The 24,807-nt window shown below is 40.9% G+C and overlaps 1 protein-coding gene across 2 annotated transcripts in view; it reads left to right on the top strand.

Annotated features, from left to right (window-relative positions):
* Positions 1-24,807, top strand: part of LOC126190815 (interleukin-1 receptor-associated kinase 1-like) — a 177,500-nt gene that overhangs the window by 77,868 nt on the left and 74,825 nt on the right. For both annotated transcript variants that reach the window (XM_049931380.1, XM_049931381.1), the window contains exons 4-6: positions 12,906-13,242; positions 15,643-15,824; positions 16,031-16,216. In XM_049931380.1, coding sequence (XP_049787337.1) covers positions 12,906-13,242; positions 15,643-15,824; positions 16,031-16,216 — 705 coding nt within the window. The remainder of the gene's footprint in view (positions 1-12,905; positions 13,243-15,642; positions 15,825-16,030; positions 16,217-24,807) is intronic.

Raw genomic sequence — 24,807 nt, forward strand, 5'->3', positions numbered from 1 at the left:
ATTTCTTCTGTTACCCAAGGATTTCAACTAGCCCTCGTCTTTTTACCTACTTGATCCTCTGCTGCCTTCACTACTTCATTCCTCAAAGCTACCCATTCTTCTTCTACTGTATTTCTTTCCCCCATTCCTGTCAATTGTTCCCTTATGCTCTCCCTGAAACTCTGAACAACCTCTGGTTCTTTCAGTTTATCCAGGTCCCATCTCTTTAAGTTCCCACCTTTTTGCAGTTTCTTCAGTTTTAATCTACAGGTCATAACCAATAGATTGTGGTCAGAGTCCACATCTGCCCCTGGAAATGTCTTACAATTTAAAACCTGGTTCCTAAATCTCTGTCTTACCATTATATAATCCATCTGATACCTTTTAGTATCTCCAGGGTTCTTCCATGTATACAACCTTCTTTCATGATTCTTAAACCAAGTGTTAGCTATGATTAAGTTATGCTCTGTGCAAAATTCTACCAGGCGGCTTCCTCTTTCATTTCTCTCCCCCAATCCATATTCACCCACTACGTTTCCTTCTCTCCCTTTTCCTACTCTCGAATTCCAGTCACCCATGACTATTAAATTTTCATCACCCTTCACTATCTGAATAATTTCTTTTATCTCATCATACATTTCTTCAATTTCTTCGTCATCTGCAGAGCTAGTTGGCATATAAACTAGTACTACTGTAGTAGGTGTGGGCTTCGTTTCTATCTTGGCCACAATAATGCGTTCACTATGCTGTTTGTAGTAGCTTACCCGCATTCCTATTTTCCTATTCATTATTAAACCTACTCCTGCATTACCCCTATTTGACTTTGTGTTTATAACCCTGTAGTCACCTGACCAGAAGTCTTGTTCCTCCTGCCACCGAACTTCACTAATTCCCACTATGTCTAACTTTAACCTATCCATTTCCCTTTTTAAATTTTCTAACCTACCTGCCCGATTAAGTGATCTGACATTCCACGCTCCGATCCGTAGAACGCCAGTTTTCTTTCTCCTGATAATGACGTCCACTTGAGTAGTCCCCGCCCGGAGATCCGAATGGGGGACTATTTTACCTCCGGAATATTTTACCCAAGAGGACACCATCATCATTTAATCATACAGAGGTAAGAGAGGGTGGATGATAAGTTACTTGCAATGGACTAATGGCTGTGAGCAAGTTACAGTTGGGGGTGCATGTGGAAGTAAGAGGTAAGTTGCGTGTTAAAAAGAGTGCAAATATGTTTGTATGCTAAACATTTTGGGGAAGTTTTTAGAGGTGCTGAGGAATGTAGACTGAGGCACAAGTAACCCACTTTCCAATCTGTGTCTTTTAAACAGGAGCATGTTTATGCTCAGATAGGAAGATTTTTTCCTCTGGTTGACAGCGCTTTCAACTTGTCTTATCAGTCTCTGTAACATCGCAGAAAGGTTAGATATAGAAAGGATTGAAAGGAAGAGTGGTCAAAAATTGAAAAACTGCAAGTTGTGTTTGCTAAATGCAAGTTTGGTGGCAACTGATTGCTCTGAAATGCTATCGAAATGATCAGTACTTAAATCTATGAAATGGTAGCAAAGTTATTTTTTCACATTCTGAATGTATATACAGGGTGGCACTCGATAAGACACCCAGTTGAATTTTGATCCTACAAGTACACTGTTGGGGCTGCAGCTTTCAAATTGTGCGTTCAGCTGCAGTGCAGTTCATGGAAATTACGCCAGATGTCATTGCGAGTTCATCGCTTCCATTGTGAGTCCATCATTTCAGGTTGCACTGCAAACAGTAACGAACAGTGTTACATTTCAGCACACAGTGGGCTCGCAGTCCACAGACAACATGCAGATTACATACAAAATTTGAGGGTATTGGATCTGTTTTGAAATGTCAGCAGCCACATGCATGGACCATACATTTGTTGCAAAACATTGAAGCAGTTTGTGGCTTTGACTCATAGTCTGAGTAAATCAACAAGAAGACCCAGTGCAGAGTTGGGAATTTCACGCCGATCTGTACAAAGAATTATTCAATCTGACCTCCGCTTGTATCCATACAAGATGACTGGGGCGCATAAGCTTACTGACAGAGATAAGGAGTGGAGACCGCAGTTTGGAATGTGGGCAATTGAGCCAGACCAAGAGGCAGTGCTACACAACACATGGTTTTCTGACAAAGCTTATTTTTACGTGTTGTGAATGAACAGAATGTTCAATTCTGGGCATGTGAACCTTCGCGAATACTCCACACGAAAGACACCTACAGGGAGAAAGTATGCATGTGGTTCGCGATGTCGAGCCATGGAATCATTGGTCCATTCTTCTTCAATGCTACAGTAACTGGTGAACGCTATTTACACATGCTGCAAAACCAGTTCTTTCCTCAACTCATGGTCTCATGTCTTCCAGTGCAGACACAGTGGTTCATGTGGAGTGGAGTATGCCCCCTCTACTGCCAAAGGTGTGCATGATTTCCTACACTTAGGGTATTGTCAGATAGATTTCCAGTATGTTACGTAGGAGGAGGAATGTGGCTGCCGCACAGCCTGGATTAACCCATGTGACTTCTTCCTTTGGGAGTTCCTTAAAGTGAAGGTGTACCACAGAAAACCCGAAAATGCCGTGCAACTTAGGGCCACCATTGTGGAGTTACGGTGCACCATTCCAGAAGATTTGTGTTGAAGAGTCGTCACAAATGCATGTGTGCGGCTTGAAGAAGTTGTAGACCAAAACGGCAGTCATCTTGAACATGTAATTCTTTAGGTTGTATTTCCAAGCTGTATTCTTTACTTCTACATCAATAAATTACAGATCTTGTCAACAACAAATGTGTTATTCATGTAACAAATGTGTTATTCATGTAACAAATCAAGTGACTTATTGTGCGCCCCCCTGTAGTTTAATTTTACATCAACTGAGTGAAATAGGTTGGTAATTGTGATTCAAATAAGAAAACATGTTGAAGCTTAAGTAGTAAAATGGAGGAATGACAGAGGAAGACATTTGTTGACTCAACTTCTTTACCGGGAGGGGGGGTTGTATTTAACAAATATTATTGTGATGGTTTACTCCAAGAAAATTGTGCTAATGCATAGATCTATGATTCATTCAACACCTAATACACAAAGAAACATTGCTAGTCATTGCCAACTGGACAGGGAAGATGAAAGCAAATTTATCCTAAGTAATCATAAAAAAGAGTCTATAATGAATGAAAACAAAGTAAAAGTATGTTTCTAATTTTGACAGTGCAATTCCAAAGGCACAAACATAACAAAAGATGTAATATACTTATAGAGTTCTGTTGTGTACATTTATTTGGAGACACACAAATTCTATTTTTGTCATTTCACTTGACATGAATAACTACACTGACTGTAGGATTAAAATACCTAACTTGTATATGATATTTTTAAAAAACTGGAAATTTGACATAACATTATTTATCATCTATTTCGTCATCGATGCCCAGAGATTATATATATATACACTCCTGGAAACGGAAAAAAGAACACATTGACACCGGTGTGTCAGACCCACCATACTTGCTCCAGACACTGCGAGAGGGCTGTACAAGCAATGATCACACGCACGGCACAGCAGACACACCACGAACCGCGGTATTGGCCGTCGAATGGCGCTAGCTGCGCAGCATTTGTGCACCGCCGCCGTCAGTGTCAGCCAGTTTGCCGTGGCATACGGAGCTCCATCGCAGTCTTTAACACTGGTAGCATGCCGCGACAGCGTGGACGTGAACCGTGTGTGCAGTTGACGGACTTTGAGCGAGGGCGTATAGTGGGCATGCGGGAGGGCGGGTGGACGTACCGCCGAATTGCTCAACACGTGGGGCGTGAGGTCTCCACAGTACATCGATGTTGTCGCCAGTGGTCGGCGGAAGGTGCACGTGCCCGTCGACCTGGGACCGGACCGCAGCGACACACGGATGCACGCCAAGACCCTAGGATCCTACGCAGTGCCGTAGGGGACCGCACCGCCACTTCCCAGCAAATTAGGGACACTGTTGCTCCTGGGGTATCGGCGAGGACCATTCGCAACCGTCTCCATGAAGCTGGGCTACGATCCCCCACACCGTTAGGCCGTCTTCCGCTCACGCCCCAACATCGTGCAGCCCGCCTCCAGTGGTGTCGCGATAGGCGTGAATGGAGGGACGAATGGAGACGTGTCGTCTTCAGTGATGAGAGTCGCTTCTGCCTTGGTGCCAATGATGGTCGTATGCGTGTTTGGCGCCGTGCAGGTGAGCGCCACAATCAGGACTGCATATGACCGAGGCACACAGGGCCAACACCCGGCATCATGGTGTGGGGAGCGATCTCCTACACTGGCCGTACACCACAGGTGATCGGCGAGGGGACACTGAATAGTGCACGGTACATCCAAACCGTCATCGAACCCATCGTTCTACCATTCCTAGACCGGCAAGGGAACCTGCTGTTCCAACAGGACAATGCACGTCCGCATGTATCCCGTGCCACCCAACGTGCTCTAGAAGGTGTAAGTCAACTACCCTGGCCAGCAAGATCTCCGGATCTGTCCCCCATTGAGCATGTTTGGGACTGGATGAAGCGTCGTCTCATGCGGTCTGCATGTCCAGCACGAACGCTGGTTCAACTGAGGCGCCAGGTGGAAATGGCATGGCAAGCCGTTCCACAGGACTACATCCAGCATCTCTACAATCGTCTCCATGGGAGAATAGCAGCCTGCATTGCTGCAAAAGGTGGATATACACTGTACTAGTGCCGACATTGTGCATGCTCTGTTGCCTGTGTCTATGTGCCTGTGGTTCTGTCAGTGTGATCATGTGATGTATCTGACCCCAGGAATGTGTCAATAAAGTTTCCCCTTCCTGGGACAATGAATTCACGGTGTTCTTATTTCAATTTCCAGGAGCGTATATATATATCTGTGTGTGTGTGTGTGTGTGTGTGTGTGTGTGTGTGTGTTTTTTTTCTTTTCTTAGTGCATGGAAAGACTTTGTCCGACATCTAAGTCAACTTGTAAGTGTACTTGATTTGTGCCTGTCTGTTGCTCAATGTCTCCTCTGTCATGAGTAGCAATCTACTCTGCTTCAAGGTTGTTGATTGAAAAATCTAAGCCGGAGCATCAGAAATCTTCAGCACAGGTCAAAGTGGACCAGTTGGGAAAATCTCTACTTTATAGAAACCAGAACACAAGTACTCAGTACAGGCAGATAGTTGGATTAGGTGGTGATGACTCAGCATTGAATGGTATTTGTAACAATCATTCTAGTTGAAAGTTTCTTTTCTTTTCTTTAGCCTTATTCGTACATTCAGCATTTTTTATTTTATTTTGTAATACACTGAGCTTGTTGCTTTATTTATTCCTAAATACATTTTGATTTTCTGTCTGACAAGTTTTTAGTTTTGTGTCTATTTGTTTTACTCTTCATCTTACCACTCTACAATCACTTGAAATTCAAGTATGTTTTAGGACATTCACATCCTGTATTATTTTCATTACTGTTTGATAAAATGGGTCTTTTACATCCTACACAATTTCTTTATTGTTTATAAATATAATCTGTCTTAGTTTTAGTTATATTTAAACTTCCATAAGTCATTTGCTATTTGTTTTCATCTTAAAAATTGTGTTAAAGATAAGTGGGTTATCTTCTCATCAGTTTATACTAATGGGTGACCTCTTTCATTTCTAATACAATACCCAAAATTTCTTGCCAAGAATCATTCTTTACTTTTTGTCCTACTTTTGCATTAAAATTACCCAGTATCATTTTGTGATGAGTTTTTATATCAGTTTGAGCGACTTTTTGTATAGGTCTTTCACCTCAGCCTCATAATGTCAGCACATGGTGCACAGACTTGGATGATTTCTGTAGAATATCTTGCGTGGCTTTTTAAAACTACTCTTTATTTTCTGTCTGAAGTTTCTTGATTATCTGTAAAACTATGTTTAAGTTTTCTGTTTGCAGTCAGACCTGCACCTGTATTTCCTCACTGTTCTGTTCTTCTGTAATGAAACATCATAATTTTAATTCTAGTTTGTCTTTACATGTTTGCTTTACGTTGGGTAACCAAATTGTGTATAATACAAGTTACACAAAGTGCAGAAAACATGTGAAAACTAAACAGAGTTAAAATTATGATGTGATATTTAATTTGCCCTCTGATTCCACTGAGCTGAAAATGACACTCAGTGGCTAGCATATTGGACTTGCATTCTGGAGGAAGACAGTTCAAACCCCTGGCCAGCCATCCAGATATAAATTTTCTGTAATTTCCTTAAGCTGCTGTATGCATATGTTGGGTTGTTTCCTTTGAAAATGGCATGGCCAGTTTCCTTCCTCACCTTTTTGTAATCAGAGCATCTGTCCTGTCTCTAATGACCATGCTGTCGACAGGACATTAAACTCTAATCTTTGTTCCTTTCCTTCTTTGAAAATGTTAGATTGATTGGCGTTTTTCTTTTCTGTGGATTGGTTGGCAGCTAACCACATATAAAGTCTCTACACGCACTGTTGTTGCTTGCTAATGTGAATCACATTGGTGAGTAAAGCCTGCTTTATCTGATCCAACAGTAAAAATAGCTGATAAAGGATGTAGTGCACTGGTTTATTTCCATTACTGGTCTACAAAGATGCAGTACTGTCATTTCAGTGACGTGCTCCTCATTTGTGAGCATCAGTAATCAGAAATTAAAATAAAAACTGTCATTCAAACAAAATAAATTTGTGACTGGGAGTGGTGTTTTGAATGATATGTAGCATGTCACATTATAATGTAATTGACATAAATCACCACACATTTGGTTCATCATCTCCAACAACCTAACGAGGTAACGCAGTGGTTAGCACACTGCTCTCGCATTCGAGAGGATGACGGTTCAAATCCCCATCCAGCCATCCACATTCAGGTTTTCTAGCTACACCTACATCAATACTCTGCAAGCCACGTCATGGTGTGGAGAATATTTCTGGTACCACTAACTAATCCCTCCTTCCCTGTTCCACTCGCAAATGGCACATGGAAGAAATGATTTTGATAAGCCTTTGTGTTAGCTCTAGTTTCTTGGATTTTCTTGTCATAGTTATCGTAAGAGATGTATGTGGGAGAAAGTAATATGTTGTCTAACTCTTCCCGCAAAGTAGTCACTCAAAATTTCAATAGTAAACATCTCTGTGATGCACAATGCCTCTCTTGTAGTGTCTGCCACTGGAGTTTGTTGAGCACCTCTGTAATGCTGTTGCACTGACCAAACGATTCCATGACAAAACATGCCCTTCTTTGTTAGATCTCCTGTGCCTTCTCTGTCAGTTCTGTCTGATGATTTCCCTAAATGGCTCCAGGCAAATTCTGGGATGGTTCCTTTGGAAAGGATGCGGCTGATTTCCTTCCCCATCCTTTCATAATCTCAGCTTGTGGTCCATCTCTAATGATCATGCTGTCAGTGGGACATTGCCTCCTTCTTGTTCTTGTACTCCCACCCCCATCCACTCTTCCAAGAAAATCGTCAACAGGCAGTACACTGGGAAGCAGTTGTTTAAGCCTCAGTGCTTTAAAATGTCTCCCTAGTACTGTTAGCAAGGACCAACTGACATTGTTCCATGTGCTAATACTACAATATCTGCTTCTACTTGAAAAATATGTGTGAGTTGCACTTGACAAATACAGGAACAAAGAATCAAAGGCTCCCTCCACCTCCTTCTTAGATTCTTGATTCACTCCTTCTAACTGTTGTGCCTGAACCCTCTTTCTTTTTTTCTGTGTATCATTTGTATCATCTTGATTCTAATATCTTTGCCAGGAATCTTGAAGTAATTACAGGAATTTTTTGGTTTGTTTTGTATTATGATTCTTATCTGTGGTTCATTTGCCAAACAACAGTGGTGGGGAAAGGAGCATTTTTCATTATATACCTGCCTTTATTCTGCTAGACTTAAAGAAACATATCACTGTGTGTCTTCGGCTCTAGGGTTTATGGTACTCCTTTTACTTTTGTTTGTGGTGTAGCTTGGTACTTCAGTAATAGTTACGGATAGTTACTGTTACAATAGCTTGAATGTTACTGAACTATTATTTTTGAATAGCTTGCATAACAGTGGATGATAACCTTGGTAATTTTTCTGGATATGTTGAAAGATGGAACTATCAATATTAAAGTTCTCACAGAAAGTGTCAGACTGTGAAGAAAAGGAATGTGGTACAGACATTCTTTCCTTTTCAAGCTGCTCACAGTAAGAACTACAGTGTCTTGCTCTTGAGAATGCACTTTAGTTCATGTTCATCATCATCATCATCATTATCATCATCATCATTTAAGACTGATTATGCCTTTCAGCGTTCAGTCTGGAGCATAGTCCCCATTATAAAATTCCTCCGTGATCCCATATTCAGTGCTAACATTGGTGCCTCTTCTGATGTTAAGCCTATTACTTCAAAATCATTCTTAACCGAATCCAGGTACCTTCTCCTTGGTCTACCCCGACTCCTCCTACCCTCTACTGCTGAACCCATGAGTCTCTTGGGTAACCTTGCTTCTCCCATGTGTGTAACATGACCCCACCATCTAAGCCTGTTCACCCTGACTGCTACATCTATAGAGGTCATTCCCAGTTTTTCTTTGATTTCCTCGTTGTGCACACCCTCCTGCCATTGTTCCTATCTACTAGTACCTGCAATCATCCTAGCTACTTTCATATCCGTAACCTCAACCTTATTGATAAGGTAACCTGAATCCACCCAGCTTTCGCTCCCACACAACAAAGTTGGCCGAAAGATTGAACGGTGCACAGATAACTTAGTCTTGGTACTGACTTCCTTCTTGCAGAAGAGAGTAGATCATAGCTGAACGCTCACTGCATTAGCTCTGCTACACCTCGCTTCCAGTTCTTTCACTGTGTTGCCATCCTGTGAGAATTTGCATCCTAAGTACTTGAAACCGTCCACCTGTTCTAACTTTGTTCCTCCTATTTGGCACTCAATCCGTTTATATTTCTTTCCCACTGACATTACTTTTGTTTTGGAGATGCTAATCTTCATACCATAGTCCTTACATTTCTGATCTAGCTCTGAAATATTACTTTGCAAACTTTCAATAGAATCTGCCATCACAACTAAGTCATCCGCATATGCGAGACTGCTTATTTTGTGTTCACCTATCTTAATCTCACCCAGCCAGTCTATTGTTTTCAACATATGATCCATAAATAATATGAACAACAGTGGAGGTAGGTTACAGCCTTGTCTTACCCCTGAAACTACTCTGAACCGTGGACTCAATTACCGTCAACTCTAACTGCTGTCTGACTATCTATGTAAAGACATTTAATTGCTTGCAAAAGTTTGCCTCCTATTCCATAATCATGTAGAACAGACAATAACTTCCTCCTAGGAACCTGGTCATATGCTTTTTCTAGATCTATAAAACATAGATACAATTCCCTGTTCCACTCGTAACACTTCTCCATTATTTGCTTTAAGCTAAAGATCTGGTCCTGACAACCTCTAAGAGGCCTAAACCCACATTGATTTTCATCCAATTTGTCCTCAACTAATACTCGCACTTTCCTTTCAACAATACCTGAGAAGATTTTACTCACAACGCTGATTAAGGAGATACCTCTGTAGTTGTTACAATATTTTCTGTTTCCATGTTTAAAGATTGGTGTGATTACTGCTTTCGTCCAGTGTGATGGAACCTGTCCCGACTCCCACGCAATTTCAATTATCCTGTGTAGCCATTTAAGACCTGACATTCCACTGTATTTGATGAGTTCCGACTTAATTTTATCCACCCCCGCTGCTTTATTGCACTGCAATCTATTGACCATTTTCTCCACTTCCTCAAATGTGATCCTATTTCCTTCATCATTCCTGTCCCATTGTACATCGAAATCTGAAACATTACTGATCGTATTTTCACCTACATTGAGCAACTCTTCAAAATATTCCCTCCATCTGCCCAAGGCATCAACAGGATTCACCAGCAGTTTTCCTGACCTGTCCAAAATACTTGTCATTTCCTTCGTACCTCCCTTTCGGAGACTGCTAATTACACTCCAGAATGGTTTCCCAGCAGCTTGACCCAAGGTCTCCAACCTGTTTCCAAAGTCTTCCCAAGATTTCTTCTTGGATGCTGTAATTATCTGTTTGGCTTTGTTTCTTTCTTCAACATAACTTTCTCTGTCTACCTGAGTTCTAGTATGTAGCCATTTTTGATATGCCTTTTTTTTCCTTTTACAGGCTGCCTTGACTGTGTCATTCCACCAAGCTGTTTGCTTCATCCTACCTTTACACACTACTGTTCCAAGACGTTCTTTGGCTACTTCTAGTACTGTGTCCTTGTACCTTGTCCATTCCTTTTCCAGTGACTGCAATTGACTACATTCAACTAACTGGTACCTTTCTGAGATCACTGTTATGTACTTGTGTCTGATTTACTTATCCTGAAGTTTCTCCACTCTTATCCTCCTACACATGGACCTGACCTCCTGCACTTTCGGTCTCACAATGCCAATTTCACTGCAGATTAAATAGTGGTCAGTGTCATCAAAGAATCCCCTGAATACTCGTGTGTCCCTCACAGCCTTCCTGAATTCCTGATCTGTTATTATATAGTCAATGACAGATCTGGTTCCCCTGCCTTCCCAAGTATACCGGTGAATGTTCTTATGTTTAAAAAAGGAGTTGGTGATTACTAAGCCCATACTGGCACAGAAATTCAAGAGTTGTTTCCCATTCCTATTGGCCTCCATATCCTCTCCAAATTTACCCATAACCTTTTCATACCCTTCTGTTCGATTTCCAATTCTGGCATTAAAATCACCCATGAGCAGAACACTGTCCTTGTCCTTTACTTGTAACAACTACATCACTAAGTGCGTTATAAAAACTATCCATCTTATCTTGATCTGTCCCTTCACAATGCGAATATACTGACACAATCCTAATTTTCTTGCTAGACACTGTCAAATCTATCCACATCAGTCGTTCGTTTACATACCTTATTGCAACTATGCTGGGTTCCATTTCTTTCCTGATGAAAAGCCCTACACCCCATTGTGCTTTTCCTGCTTTGACTCCTGACAGGTAGACCTTGTATTCTCCCACTTCCTCTTCTTTCTCACCCCTTACCTGAATGTCACTAACAGCTAAAACGTCCAACCCCATCTTACTTGCAGCCTCTGCCAGCTCTACCTTCTTCCCAGAATAGCCCCCATTGATATTAATAGCTCCCCATCTCGTTACCATTCGTTTACCAAGTCGTATCTTAGGAGTCCCTGGTTTGTCAACTAGAGGTGGGACTTCGTCACCTCCAAAGCTCTGAGGCATTTTGCTCTGATCGTTGCCAGCATCATATTTATAGTACCAGGGAAGCAGGTTGCTAGCCTTACTTGCCCCGGGTCCCATTGAGTTTTACCCCTAACGGTTGAGGGACTAACCGGTGGATTTGGTAGTCTTTGCCGTCTGAGCACAAAGGTGGCCACGACTCGGAATATGTCCGAGATACTCAGCCTTATTCCAAACTAACTGGTATTCCGACTGTCAGGACCACTTACTTGGCCACTCATATGTTGCCCGTGGTTCATGAACTAGGACATGATACCAGGAACCCACACCATGTTCCTCAAACTACTGGAATTCTGTGGCTGCTAACAGCAGCTCTGTTGGAGAAAACTGCTTTAGTTGCCATTTAACCTACATTTTATGTATACAACTGATTTCAATGTGTGTTGTCAGCTGGACTGCAACTGTCAGGAGCGAAAATATAATACCAAATTTCTTCAACTAATGATTTATATCTTTGAGTGAAAATGTTTTAATATATCCTAATGCCATCTTTGGCATAAATCTTTGTAATATGTTTGCAAATGATTCATAAATGAACAAAAATTGGTTCTGTAAATAAAAGACGGCATAATTTCTTACTGGAGCAATTTATTTCAAAACACATTGGAAGCCAGCTGTTTTCTTCCAGTAGTACTTATTGCATTCCCATTACTGTGCATTGTAAAAAGTAAAGCAGACAGTAACCTGAGCAAGCACACATATAGTTTCTCAACTACCTCTGTGTGTGCTTTGTCAGTTTTTTATTTATTAACATGACCACAGAGAGGAGTTCCCCTTTTACTGACAAATGCACATTGCTTTCAAAATATGCAGAAAACTGCTGTGAGTAATGTAAAATAAATGTTTATTTAAATTGTTAACTAGATGTAAAACATAGAAACAAAATAGTCTTTCTCTCATAAGATATTATAGCAGTGGAAGACATGTTCAGTTGAATGAACAATAGTTGTTGCCTAAACTTAATTTTTATTTTTGATGGCAAATATTTTTTTTTTATTTTTTTTAGACGGACCTTTTTAGCTTAACCCATTTACTTTCATGTGAACTACAGGAACAAACTATCAAATACACTAAAATATTGAAAAGCAACTGAGGTTTGCTATTTTTATCAATTTTTTGTTTGCACAGAGACCTAAATTTTCTTTAAATGAAGCATAAATGTCAATGTAATATCCAGTATAAACGGGCATCTCTGTTACAAAAATGCTATTGAAAAACACACATTACATTAATCTGCAGCCATCTGGCATAGACAGGCATATAAGGAGATTAACATTTTGTGTGGAATTGTAAATCTTGTACACAAATTTTATTTCTCAGATGTTTTGTGTGTGTTTCTCAGTAATAATTTTGTGGCTGAAGTGTCCATATTAAATTTTTGATTAATATTTATACTTTATTTGAAGTAAGGCTTTGCTAATTAGAAGCTGGTAAAATGACTAACTTGTTTCTTAGCATTGGTTTCTGTATGTTCAATAGTTTTTGCAAGTAGTTTCCTAGAGAAGAACTGAGCTGTCATAACAATTAATTTAATTTGCATATTGTGTTACTGTTCAAGAGCAGATTGATTTATCTGTTTTTATGTCATTCACAGCAAGCAAATTCCAGTGTTGCTGACAAGGACTTGCATGTTGGAATTCATAACCTGAATCTTCCATCTGAGGCAGCTAGGAGGCCTGCATCCAAACTTATCTTCCCACCTACCACTTCATCCCCAGAAGCCAAAGCACCAAACACAGTAGTGCAACGAACAGAACAATCAGGAAACATCTCCAATGACAACAATGAATATGCTACTGTGGAAGCAGGTGCTGTCAATGCAGGCAGCCCAGCTGTGAACACGCCTGCTGCACCTGAAGTTGCTGCAGCTGCTGAGCCAGAGAATAAGGACAGCAATGTTCCAGGGATAAATACGCAGCGCAAAATGTCCAGTGAGTTCAGTAGCTGCCTGTTATTTTTTGCATTATTTTCATCACTCAAACAAATATACATAAATGACCTTGTTGATAACATCAGAAGTTCACTGAGGCTTTTTGCGGATGATGCTGTGGTATATCGAGAGGTTGTAACAATGGAAAATTGTACTGAAATGCAGGAGGATCTGCAGCAAATTTATGCATAGTGCAGGGAATGGCAATTGAATCTCAATGTAGACAAGTGTTATGAGCTGCGAATAGATAGAAAGAAAGATCCCTTATCATTTAGCTACAATATAGCAGGTCAGCAACTGGAAGCAGTTAATTCCATAAATTATCTGGGAGTAGGCATTAGGAGTAATTTAAAATGTAATGATCATATAAAGTTGATCGTCGGTAAAGTAGATGCCAGACTGAGATTCATTGGAAGAATCCTAAGAAAATTTAATCCAAAAACAAAGGAAGTAGGTTACAGTACACTTGTTCGCGGGCCCACTGCTTGAATATTGCTCACCAGTGTGGGATCCGTAACAGATAGGGTTGATAGAAGAGATAGAGAAGATCCAATGGAGATCAGCGCGCTTTGTTACAGGATCATTTAGTAATTGCAAAAGCGTTACGGAGATGATAGATAAACTCCAGTAGAAGACTCTGCAGGAGAGTTGCTCAGTAGCTCGGTACGGACCTTTATTGAAGTTTGAGAACATACCTTCACCAAGGAGTCAAGTAGTATATTGCTCCCTCTTATGTATATCTCGCGAAGAGACCATGAGGATAAAATCAGAGAGATTAGAGCCCACACAGAGGCGTACTGACAATCTTTCTTTCCACAAACAATACGAGACTGGAATAGAAGGGAGAACCGATAGAGGTACTCAAGGTACCCTCCGCCACACACCGTCAGGTGACTTGCAGAGTATGGATGTAGATGTAGATGTAGATGTAGACATGTATTGCCATTGTGTTTGTTACCCCAACAGCTAATTTAAAAAAAAATATTTGGATCAGCTACAGCAGCAATGCTAAACAGTATTTCAGGTGTAATTATAAATCAAGGTGCACACAGCAAAATGACTTTGATGTTGCATGTATCCAAGAATTTCTGTCAAAGTCAAGATGGTTTGGTTTCTTTCACTTTCAAAATATTAACATTTCTTTTAGATGTCTGTTATAATATTTGAAATAACTGTTACCTACCTTTAAATAGTACCATAATCATGACGTATGATTGTGAAGATCTCCTCACTTGAAGATTACATAATCATTGTCATAATGATTGTCGCCATTGTTGTTATCATGTTTGTCATTATCATCATTATCAGGAGGAGGAGGAGGAGGAGGAGGAGGAGGAGGAGAAGGAGGAGAAGAAGAAGAAGAAGAAAGTACCACAGGAGGATGATAGTGATAGCAGTATTAAATTCAGAGTTGAACCCTTTTTGCAAGCTTATGATTCTGCATTTATTTGAGCATGTCGTTGCGCAGATTACATGACAATTAACATGTACTTGTCACAAGATCATATAAACTAAAGCATGTTCAGATATATTGAATCCATTATTTACCCACTGTACAGCCCTGCCACATTATATCTGATCTGTACAAGCCACCGTCTGTTCAGAGGGATTATAGGTAGTCTGCTATTGAAAATTTAATTTTTTTCTCATCAGTGGTTTTCCAGTCTTTAAGCGGCACTCTTTTATGTGCCTACGTACCAAGACAGTCTGTATATCAGGACAGAAGCAGTTTATCTCAGTGAAGGTTTGCTGACAATTCAGTTCTTTCCACATTATTCGTGTAGGCAATTAGTAGGGTGCTTGGGAGCAGAATCACATGCTATTTGGAGAGATGCAGCCAGAGTATTGACCGAGCGAACGTCTGGCCATCCTGATTTAGGTTTTCTGTGGTTTCCCTAAATCACTTCAGGCAAATGCCAGGATGGTTCCATTGAAAGGGTACTGCTGACTTCCTTCCCTAATCCCATGAGACTGATGACCTCGCTGTTTGGTCTTGTCCCCAAAATCAACCCAACCCAGAGTAGCAAGCAGGAGGCATTCATTCTCTCTGGACTCAGTTCTTGAGATGGAAAGATGTATTTTTCCTCCCTCCTGCTCCTTTCCTTCTTTCTGGACTGTGGTGTACACCAACTAAGCTGCGATAGCACCTCCAATGGTAGGTGGCTGCTACACCATCCATCCCCTGTGCATCCTGCATCAGAAATATACCCTTCATGTTTACTTCTCAAATCTCCTGTCTTTATTATACTGATAGTGGACACCCATTTCCCGTTCATCATGGAACCTGTACAGGTCTTTGCCATTATTATTATTATTATTATTATTATTATTATTATTCAGTTTGTGTTAGTAATGAGCTTTTCAAAACAAATATTTCTTAATATGTTCTTTATTTGTGCAGATGCTTCAGATGTGTCATCAATTGCTGAATCCTGTGGCACCATACCTGATATTCCATACAAAGAGCTGATGGTTGCTACAAACGGTTGGGACAAACATACAATTCTTGGAAAGGGTGGATTTGGAACAGTGTTTAAAGGAATATGGAAAAATACACCTGTAGCAATCAAAAGACTTGAACAGGTAACTCGTGCAATCTCATTTGCCACTTCCTCTCCATTTCTTAAAACACTTCTTGTGTAAATCTCAGATATTAACATTGTCCCACACTTAAGACAGAATGTGTACTGAAACTTAGAATAATTTTAATTAACTTATCAGTCCTATTATTCATTTACAATCCTCTGTATCATTATGGTTGCTGTACTAAATTTTCTCTATACTTACAGAGAACAGAATCTGATGAGAGTTACCAGGCTCAGATCGAGCAATCATTGCGTGAGCTGAGAGTTCTGAATGCATGCCGACATGACAACATATTACCTATTTATGGCTTCAGCATGGGTGGAGATGAGCCTTGTCTTGTGTACCAGTACATGCCTAATGGATCTGTTGAAGATCGTCTTCTTTGTCGAGTAAGTTGTGCTCTTTGTAATTATTCAAAAATTGCAGAAGTATTATTGTTCATACCTTGCAGATTGAGTAATTGGTAAATTGAAGACTTGTCAATCATTTGTATTCTTTTACATTCTGCTCTTCAGGTTGCATTTATAGAAAGAGAAAATTTTGATATGAAGTGTGTCATTAAAGGCATTGAGTTGAGATGAAAAATCACACATTTTTGAGTGCTGCTGTGGACTCAGACTATTTATATGCCTCACACTTCAAATGAATGTGCTTTGCTTTTGCTGTAAACATTGTGGAACTGGTTTGCATTAAATTCTAGCCTCTGAAAGCCTGTCTACTTTGGAAAGACAAAAATGATGGTTATATTCATACTATAATACTGATTATTGCTAAAAAATTTTAAGTTTGTTCTCTCCCCTCCCCTCCCTCCCCTCCCTCCCCTCCCTCCCCTCCCTCCCCTCCCCTCCCCTCCCTCCCCACCCCTCCCTCCCCTCCCTCCCCTCCCTCCCCTCCCTCCCCTCCCTCCCCTCCCTCCCCTCCCTCCCCTCCCCTCCCTCCCCTCCCTCCCCTCCCTCCCCTCCCTCCCCTCCCTCCCTCCACTCACTCACTCACTGATAGCTATTCCTTGAACAGTGCATTCATGCAACAAATATAGCGAAATTGTGAACTGTGGGGTCAAGTGTGTGATTGACTTGTGCATGTTTATGAGAAAGAAACAGTAAGTGATTACAATAACCCATTACTTGTCAAAACTCTATCGGATCATTTTTTGCAAACTTTTATACATAAATACATTACATTCAGTGATTAATTGAATAAAAAGTTGTTTTGAAAATTTTCAGTTTATTAGAACAAAAACTACAGACCATCCCATTTTTGGGACATTGGCCAAATGCGCTATCCAAATTCACAACCTTATTCTCCATGCATAATATTGTAAGAAACAACACAAACAATAAACAAAGAATGTTTTAATATTATTGAATCTCTATTCAGTATAAAATGAAGCAAAACACTTGTTGTGTACACCAACATTGCACCTATCGCAAATTTTTGTTGTTTTTTTCTTGCAATAAGCACATCTCTTCTGTGTTTTACTTGGCACAATGAAATGATTTCCTGGATCTAGTCGTACATCTCTGCTCACCCATCCTCCCATCAATTTGCTTCCTTGTGGTCCTCTGCGTTTTAGTACTGATCCTGTTTTATTTGATAGGTAAAACATCAGTATTCTCTGCCAGACATCCAGAAGTGAGAGCTTCTCATTAGAGTTCGCAAATTGGTATGCACGCCATGTGTTTACTACACAGATATCTAACATCTGTGTCAATAATGGCCACCACCATTTCTTTGACCTTATCCTCATCCTACAAAGTGATATCTGCTTGTCCAGTAGATCTACGCCACCCGTATGGGCATTGTATTCTTCAATGAGATGTGGCATTGTAACACACATTTCCTTTTTCTTTGCCCGTGAGTATCTTTTAGTAGAACTCAGATGAGTAATAGTACTGTAATTTGTCACTACACATACTGGTTTGTTGTCACTCCATTTCACAATCAGAACTTCGTTCTCTTTGTCAAACATGTTGTCATAGAATCCTCGTTCCTTTTCTTTTGCCATTCTTTTTGAGTCAATCAAAGGACATGAATTAGTTCGGATCTCTCTTATTGTTCCTGTAGCGTTCATTTTACTCTTTCCGAGTGTGATCAGTGTGTCTACACTGGTGAAAATGTTGCCAAAGAAAAGCTTATAATTCGGATACTCTGATTCTGGAATCATGCTGGTTAGTTCATTTATTACCCTTGCACCTAAAGGCTCCTGTTTGTTGTCAGTCTTGCCACAGTATGGCGAAAAATTATAAAGAAAGCCATTGGAACTTGTAAGACACTGAATTTTATATCCAAATTTGATAGGCTTCCCCCTCAGGAACATTTTAGCGTAATGTTTGCCATAATAACATACCATCATTTCATCAGTTGAGAGTTCTGAATGAAATACGCCAAATTTACCAAATTCCTTTTTCAGCATTTCAAAGTACAACTTCAGTTTGTACATCTTGTCATTTCTATCTATTTTGGAATTGTCACTGAGATGAATGAATCCCTTTACTTCCCGAAACCTATTTCTTGACATGGAGTTGAAGACTAAAGGAACATCGACATCAGGAGCCTGTTCCCAGTACATATTCTCATGGGGATGCTTATGATAACCCCTCAGAAGTAGTATGCCAATAAATGATTTTAGTTCTCCTTTGGTTAGCAGAAAATTTATTTTGTTATGTTGGCATGCATAGATGTCACTTTGTTCAGTAATAGTATCAATTAGTTTCTCAGAAAAAAAAAAATCCTCAAACACCTGGGGCACTGTCTTATTTGCCAGACATTCCGGAACATAACTTTTGTTGCTCTTCCCTTGTTCACTAGTGTTTGTGTATATTGGTTGACACTTATACCACTTCAATTTAAAATTTTTTGTAGATAATGTACCACTTTCTGCTCCATCTCCTAACGCTTTCTTTCTTTGGCTTCTAGAGGTACGACTGTAGCATTAGCTTCATCTCGGCTGGTTATGAGCTCTAAAGTACCGGCTACATCTTGTACAGCACATTTTCGTCAATATCTTCTTCATCTGTTATTACATCTGCATCAGGTGGAATAATCGCCAATTCTATGCCATCATCTCCATCGTCACTCTCTTGATGGTTCTCTAGTTCTGCTGGAATTTCTTAAAGTGTAAGTCAACGCGGCATGTTTTTATTCTGTTGGAATCGTAAAATTCTAATAGAATATGAAAAAATGCAGACATAAAGAACGTAAAATGCAATTCTTCTCTGTATAATATGTGTATACAAGAATAGGGCACATCAACAATAAATGATAGTGTAACATGCCATTGTCACATTATTGGGACGCATAACATATATCGATATTGCACTTACTTGAAAAAATCTGAAGTATACTAAATCTTACACGGACACCCATATGTTCACAACAAACACGCCCAGACAACTAAATCACAGCTCATTGTCATCCAGGAACTACCAGCAGACATACAGTGCTGCCAAGTGCGAGAACAAAAAATCGGCAAGTTTATAATTTTCCTGACATGCTTAGAAAAAAGTTATTTATTTTACATTTACAGGCATTATAGCAGCTAGTTGAACCTACAGGTGCAACAATAAAGGCTAAAAGCTCCATTGCTTTTGTAGAAATAAGTAAAATATATGCATCCCAAAAAAGGGACAATGGCCAGTAATGGGTTAATAGTGCTGGGTGTGGCAGCAAGGGAAGTGAAAGTGAAAAGATAATAATAGTAGCAGTGTGTGTAACTGGGGCTGGCTGATTAGCAGAAACATAATGTGGCCCACTATGTCTCAAAAGAGTAGGCTCAGATCTTAGCCAAATAGGCCTGCAGCTGGTTTACACAAACAATTTCAATCTGACTCGCACAAAGACTCATATCAAGTCATTTCAAAAAGAATGAAATAATGCCAGGTATTACCAGAAGTAGACATTAATGGCCATACATTCATTGAAACACTTTCTTTAACATTCCTTGAGGTCCAGCTGAATGAGAAGTTAAAATGAAACCAGTGCTTAGGTAAACTATTACAAAAAGCTCAATTTGGCATATATCCCACTTAGAGGTATAGCAAATTCTGTTGACATCATGGCAAGGGGCTGGTTTATTTTACATATTTGTGCTCCTCTGGGACGGTTCATCTAAAGTAAATGAATCAGTTATGGCAGAATGCAAAAGGAGTAATGGGGACCACTCACCAAATAGCAGAACCATTGAGTCGCCTACAGGCACATACAAAAGAGAATGAAAAGTTTGGCAGCTTTCAGAAGCAATCACATTGTGCCGGTTGGACACACACTGAGTTTCCGGTACCCATGTGCTGCACACCGAGACCATACTGCTTCTGACACTGTTCCATTCCTCATTCAGAGCCTGGACACCTACTGCCTCCCCTGAACTTGCTAGCTACTCATTCCCGACTTCTCCGAAGGTACAGGCACCTCAGGGTTTTACCATCTGTAAGGTTTATCACCCCCCCCCCCCCTCTCCCCCTGATGATGTCATGTTCCAGGATGTACTGTCTGCATTACTCCCACCCTCATCTTTCCTAGTTTTGGGCGACTTCAGTGCCCATAACCTATTGTGGGTTGGGACATCGGTCACTGGCCATGGTAAAGACATCAAAACTTCACTGTTACCACTCAACCTTTGGCTCTTGAACTCTGGTGCCTCCACACACTTCAGTGTGGCACATGGAACATATTCGGCCATTGATATCTCCTTTTACAGTCCTGGTCTTCTATCATCTGTCGACTGGAGGGTTCACAATGACCTGTGTGGTAGTGACCTCTTCCCGATTTTCATGTCCCTCCCTCAGCATTGCTCCCGTGCATACCTGCCCAGGTGGATTCTCCATAATAGTGACTGGGATGGGTTCATCTCTGCTGTCATCCTTAGCTCCCCATCACAAAGCAGTATTGATGCTACTGTTCATCATACTATGGCAGCCTTCTTTTGGCAGCCAACCAAGCCATCCACTCTTCCGGGGGATCACCCATCAGAGAACCTACCTTGGTGACCCCAGAGATTGCTGTGGTCATTAGAGATTGTAAGTGGGCTCTCAAACAACATAAGCGGCACACTTCAGCAAAGCACCTCATTTCTTTAAATGGCTCCGTGCCCGCATCCACTACTTCGTAAAAGCAAGAATCCAGGAAATGTTAAGTTTCCACCATTGGATCACGTTCTTCTCCATCACAGATACAGGCAAAAATCAGATGACTCTACAGCTTCCATTCCCATGCAGGTATACCAAGTATTTCCTTAGATGGTGCCATTTATACTGATCCATTTATACTGATTTTTGCTGAGCATTACACTTGTACATCTGCATCTAAGAACTACTACCCACACCTTTTGGCTCATAAATCAGCAGGTGGAGCGAATGCGCTTAGCTTTTACAACCCAGTACCTGGAGGCATATAGTGCCCTATTCAGTGAATGGGAACTCTCCAATGCTTTAGCCCATTGTCGTGTTGTGGCCCCAGTGCCAGCCTGCATCCACAACCAAATGCTGAAACAGCTCTTAGTGAACTGCCAGATCACATCCTTTCTCTCTTCTATCAGATCTGGAACAAAGGTGAGTTCCTATCTCAGTGGTAAGAAAGTGCGATAGTTCCAGTATTGAAACTGGGTAAGAACCCTCTCAAGATGGACAGTTATGCTGAATGGTTATTGCTGTGTGTCACCTGCCATATGGAAGGTACAGCCATGGGCTCTCACTCACGACTTTCAGTGTTCAGTCATCAAGACTTGTGTCATGCACTTCTTTTGCCATTGTATTGCCCACCTACACGCAGAACTGTACCTAGCTGATCAATTACTTAATGTAGATGAGACACACCGCAGGCTGTACACCTTCGTAGCTTTCCGTGAACATACAAACTACGGTGTCCTTTTCTCTGGAAGGGAGCTCCACCTCCACAGCAGTGACCCAGAACTGGGTTTATAACTTCTTCACGCCCCCAGTGTCTGTTTGGAACTGTAGCTTCCTCCACTGTCACCTCTGTTCAGGGAGACATCACTTCTGCCCCCATGGCATTTGCCTTGAAGCCTTCTTTGGTCCAAAAGGTTGCATTGACACCACGATTTTTCATTGCCTGTTCTTTGCTGTCCTTGAAAGGTGTCCAGGTTCGGAAGTAGTACTCAACAATGGCTCAGTAGTTGACGGACTGCGAACACACATGCATGATGCAGTTAACTCCACTCTCCACCATGTGGCTGCAATGATTTCACTGCTGAATTGATGGCCATTAAATTAGCCCTTAGTCATGTTCGTTCTTGCACTGGCAAGAGTATCGCAATGTGCAGTGACTCCCTTAGCAGACTTCAGGTATAGACCATTGCTACTGTCATCACCGACTGGTTATGGCTATCCAGAGTCTTGTCTCTGACCTCCATCAAGCTAGGCAGCCAGTCCTTTTCGTCTGGACCCCCAGTCGTGTTGTGATTTTTGAGAAATGAACGTGATGACTGGTTGGCCAAGCTGGCCAGCAGGATGCTCATTCTGGAAATGGAGGTCCCAGAACTGGATACCTTTGGTCATTTATATGCCATTGATTGCTGGAAATCTGGAACTCAGATTGGTGTGTCCGGATCTCCCCATATAAAATGAGGACAATTGAGGAGACCAAGACCACACGGCAGTTGTCCCCCTGTGTGTTTTTTGCAGGGAATCCACCGTCCACTATAGACTCCACATTGACCATACTTGGCTGACCCATGGCCATATTCTCGTATGTGAGGGCCCCCCGCCTGACAATGACCCACTTAGTCATAGATTCCGTAATTTGGCTGCTTTGAGGTGACAGCTTAATCTTCCTGACACAGTACCTCTGGTGCTAGCAGATATCGCCAACTCGGCTGGACTGGTGTTACATTTTGACCACAAAGGTGGTTTCTATTTACCCCTGTAAGGTAGGACTTTTTGGCCTCATTGTCCACCTGAGGGGTTGGTGGGAGACCTCTTTTCAGCTTCCTCCCTTCACCCCCCCCCCCCCCAGCCCCCTTGGGGTCCCTTGGTGACCTTTGCTGGGTGCTCAGCCTGGCCTCTACTCTTTCCACGTTTTTCTTCTCTTTATTCTATTTCAGTTGATTTTTAGTGCCCTGTCTTGACTGATCTTTTTACTACTTGTCTGCGGTTTTTATTGTGTTTATTACACTTAGGCTTGCCAGAATTTGCCTTGTGCCTCCTTCCTTTGACACCTACTCCTGATTTGCCACTTGATTGATGAAGGGACTGATTACCTTGCAATTTAGTCTCATTCACTCCAAACCAAAGGTTTTTCCCAAAAGATAGCAAGTTTTCACTCTCTCTCTTGTGTGTGGCTGGCGGTGAATCAATGCTTCTGCTGTTTGGTGAATGGTCTTCTTTACTCCTATATTATAGAAAACTGCTATTACAGTGTTCATGAATTTATGTGCACTGTAGTTCAAAACAACTGCAATACCATTATTGTATCAAAAGAAAAATTCCACAATTTAATATGAAACAGCCCTGGAATAATTTTGTAATAAATTATATTTTTGTTAAACAGTAGACAGTAAAAACTATGTACCTGTTGGTGCATGAAATGAAAATATATCTTGATCCAAACAATGTAATTTTACGAAAGATAAATAAATAAATAAATAAAGTATTAATTTTGTAGAAGTAAGCAGTAAGAATATTAAGCAAAATACATAACTACACATCTTGCAGAGTCCTCTTCAAGGATCTTGTGATTTATTTACTTGATTTGTTTACTTACCCATCTGTTGAATAAATGCTGTTAGGTGATGTCCAAATGTACATGCTAACTTCATGTGAACTCGCTACAAAAATGGAACACGTACAAAATTGACACACAGAATAATCCATATAAAGTGATACAATATACACGCATGCTTTTACTTCATAAATTCATAAGCTAAATTTTAACAACAAAAATAATGAATTATTGACTGTATAATGTAAATGGATAGATAAAAAAAAATCTACTCAACAAGCAGCGGCGGGAGAAGGATTGAATTTGAAGGGGGACTGTGAAGGAAAAGGACTGGAGAGATTTAGGAAAAAGGATAGAGTTCAGAAACGTCACCCAGAACACTGGGTCACGGGAGACTTGCCAGACGGGACGAGAAGGAAAGACTGATTGTTGGCGACTGCACCAGATGAGATTTGAAAACCTGATACGTTAAAGGTGGAAGACAGGGTAATATGCAAAACAGAGACTATTACCAAATCATTGTGTATGAGTTAATAAGGATGAAAATCTAAGTGCATTGTATGTAACAGATGTGGGAGGAGGGAAGGTGAAAAATAGACAAGTCAGAAAATGGTAGATGTAGAAAACTAAAATGAAGAGAGGAATAGTTACTGCAAAGAAATGATGAGATGGAAGGAATTAATGTAAATTAAGGCCAGGTGGGTGGCGAGAATCAAGGACATGTTGTAGCACTAGTTCCCATCTGTGAAGTTCTGAGAAGCTGGTGTCTGGGGAAAGCATCCAGATGGCATGTGTGGTGAAACAAGCATTGAGGTTATGATTGTCACTTTGTAGAGCATACTTTGCAACAGGATATTGTGTTACCAGTATATGCCCTCTGCCTATGCCCATTGAACCTGACTGGGCGGTAGTCATGCTGATATAAAAGGCCAAACAGTGTTTACATAACAGCTGTTACAGGGCTGGAATAGCTGGTGGTAGGAGGATGCATAGGGCAAGTCTTGCACCAAAGATGGTCACAGGGGTAAGCACCATAGGGTGGGGAGATGGTTGCAGAAGGAGCATAGGGTCTGACAAGAACATTGCAGAGATTTGGAGGGCGATGAAAAGGTATTCTAGGTGTGGTGGGCAAAACCTCAGACAGAATGGATCTGATTTCAGGCCACTATTTTAAGAATCATGGCCTTGTTGAAGTAGCTGATTAATACATTCAAGATCAGGATAATACTGAGTGACAAGTGGTGTGCCCCAAAGTTGTCTTTTCGAAGGGATCAGCAGTACCAGGATTGGATGTGATGGCCGAGGA

The sequence above is a fragment of the Schistocerca cancellata genome, chromosome 6, assembly GCF_023864275.1.
Source record: "Schistocerca cancellata isolate TAMUIC-IGC-003103 chromosome 6, iqSchCanc2.1, whole genome shotgun sequence".
Lineage (NCBI taxonomy): Eukaryota > Metazoa > Arthropoda > Insecta > Orthoptera > Acrididae > Schistocerca > Schistocerca cancellata.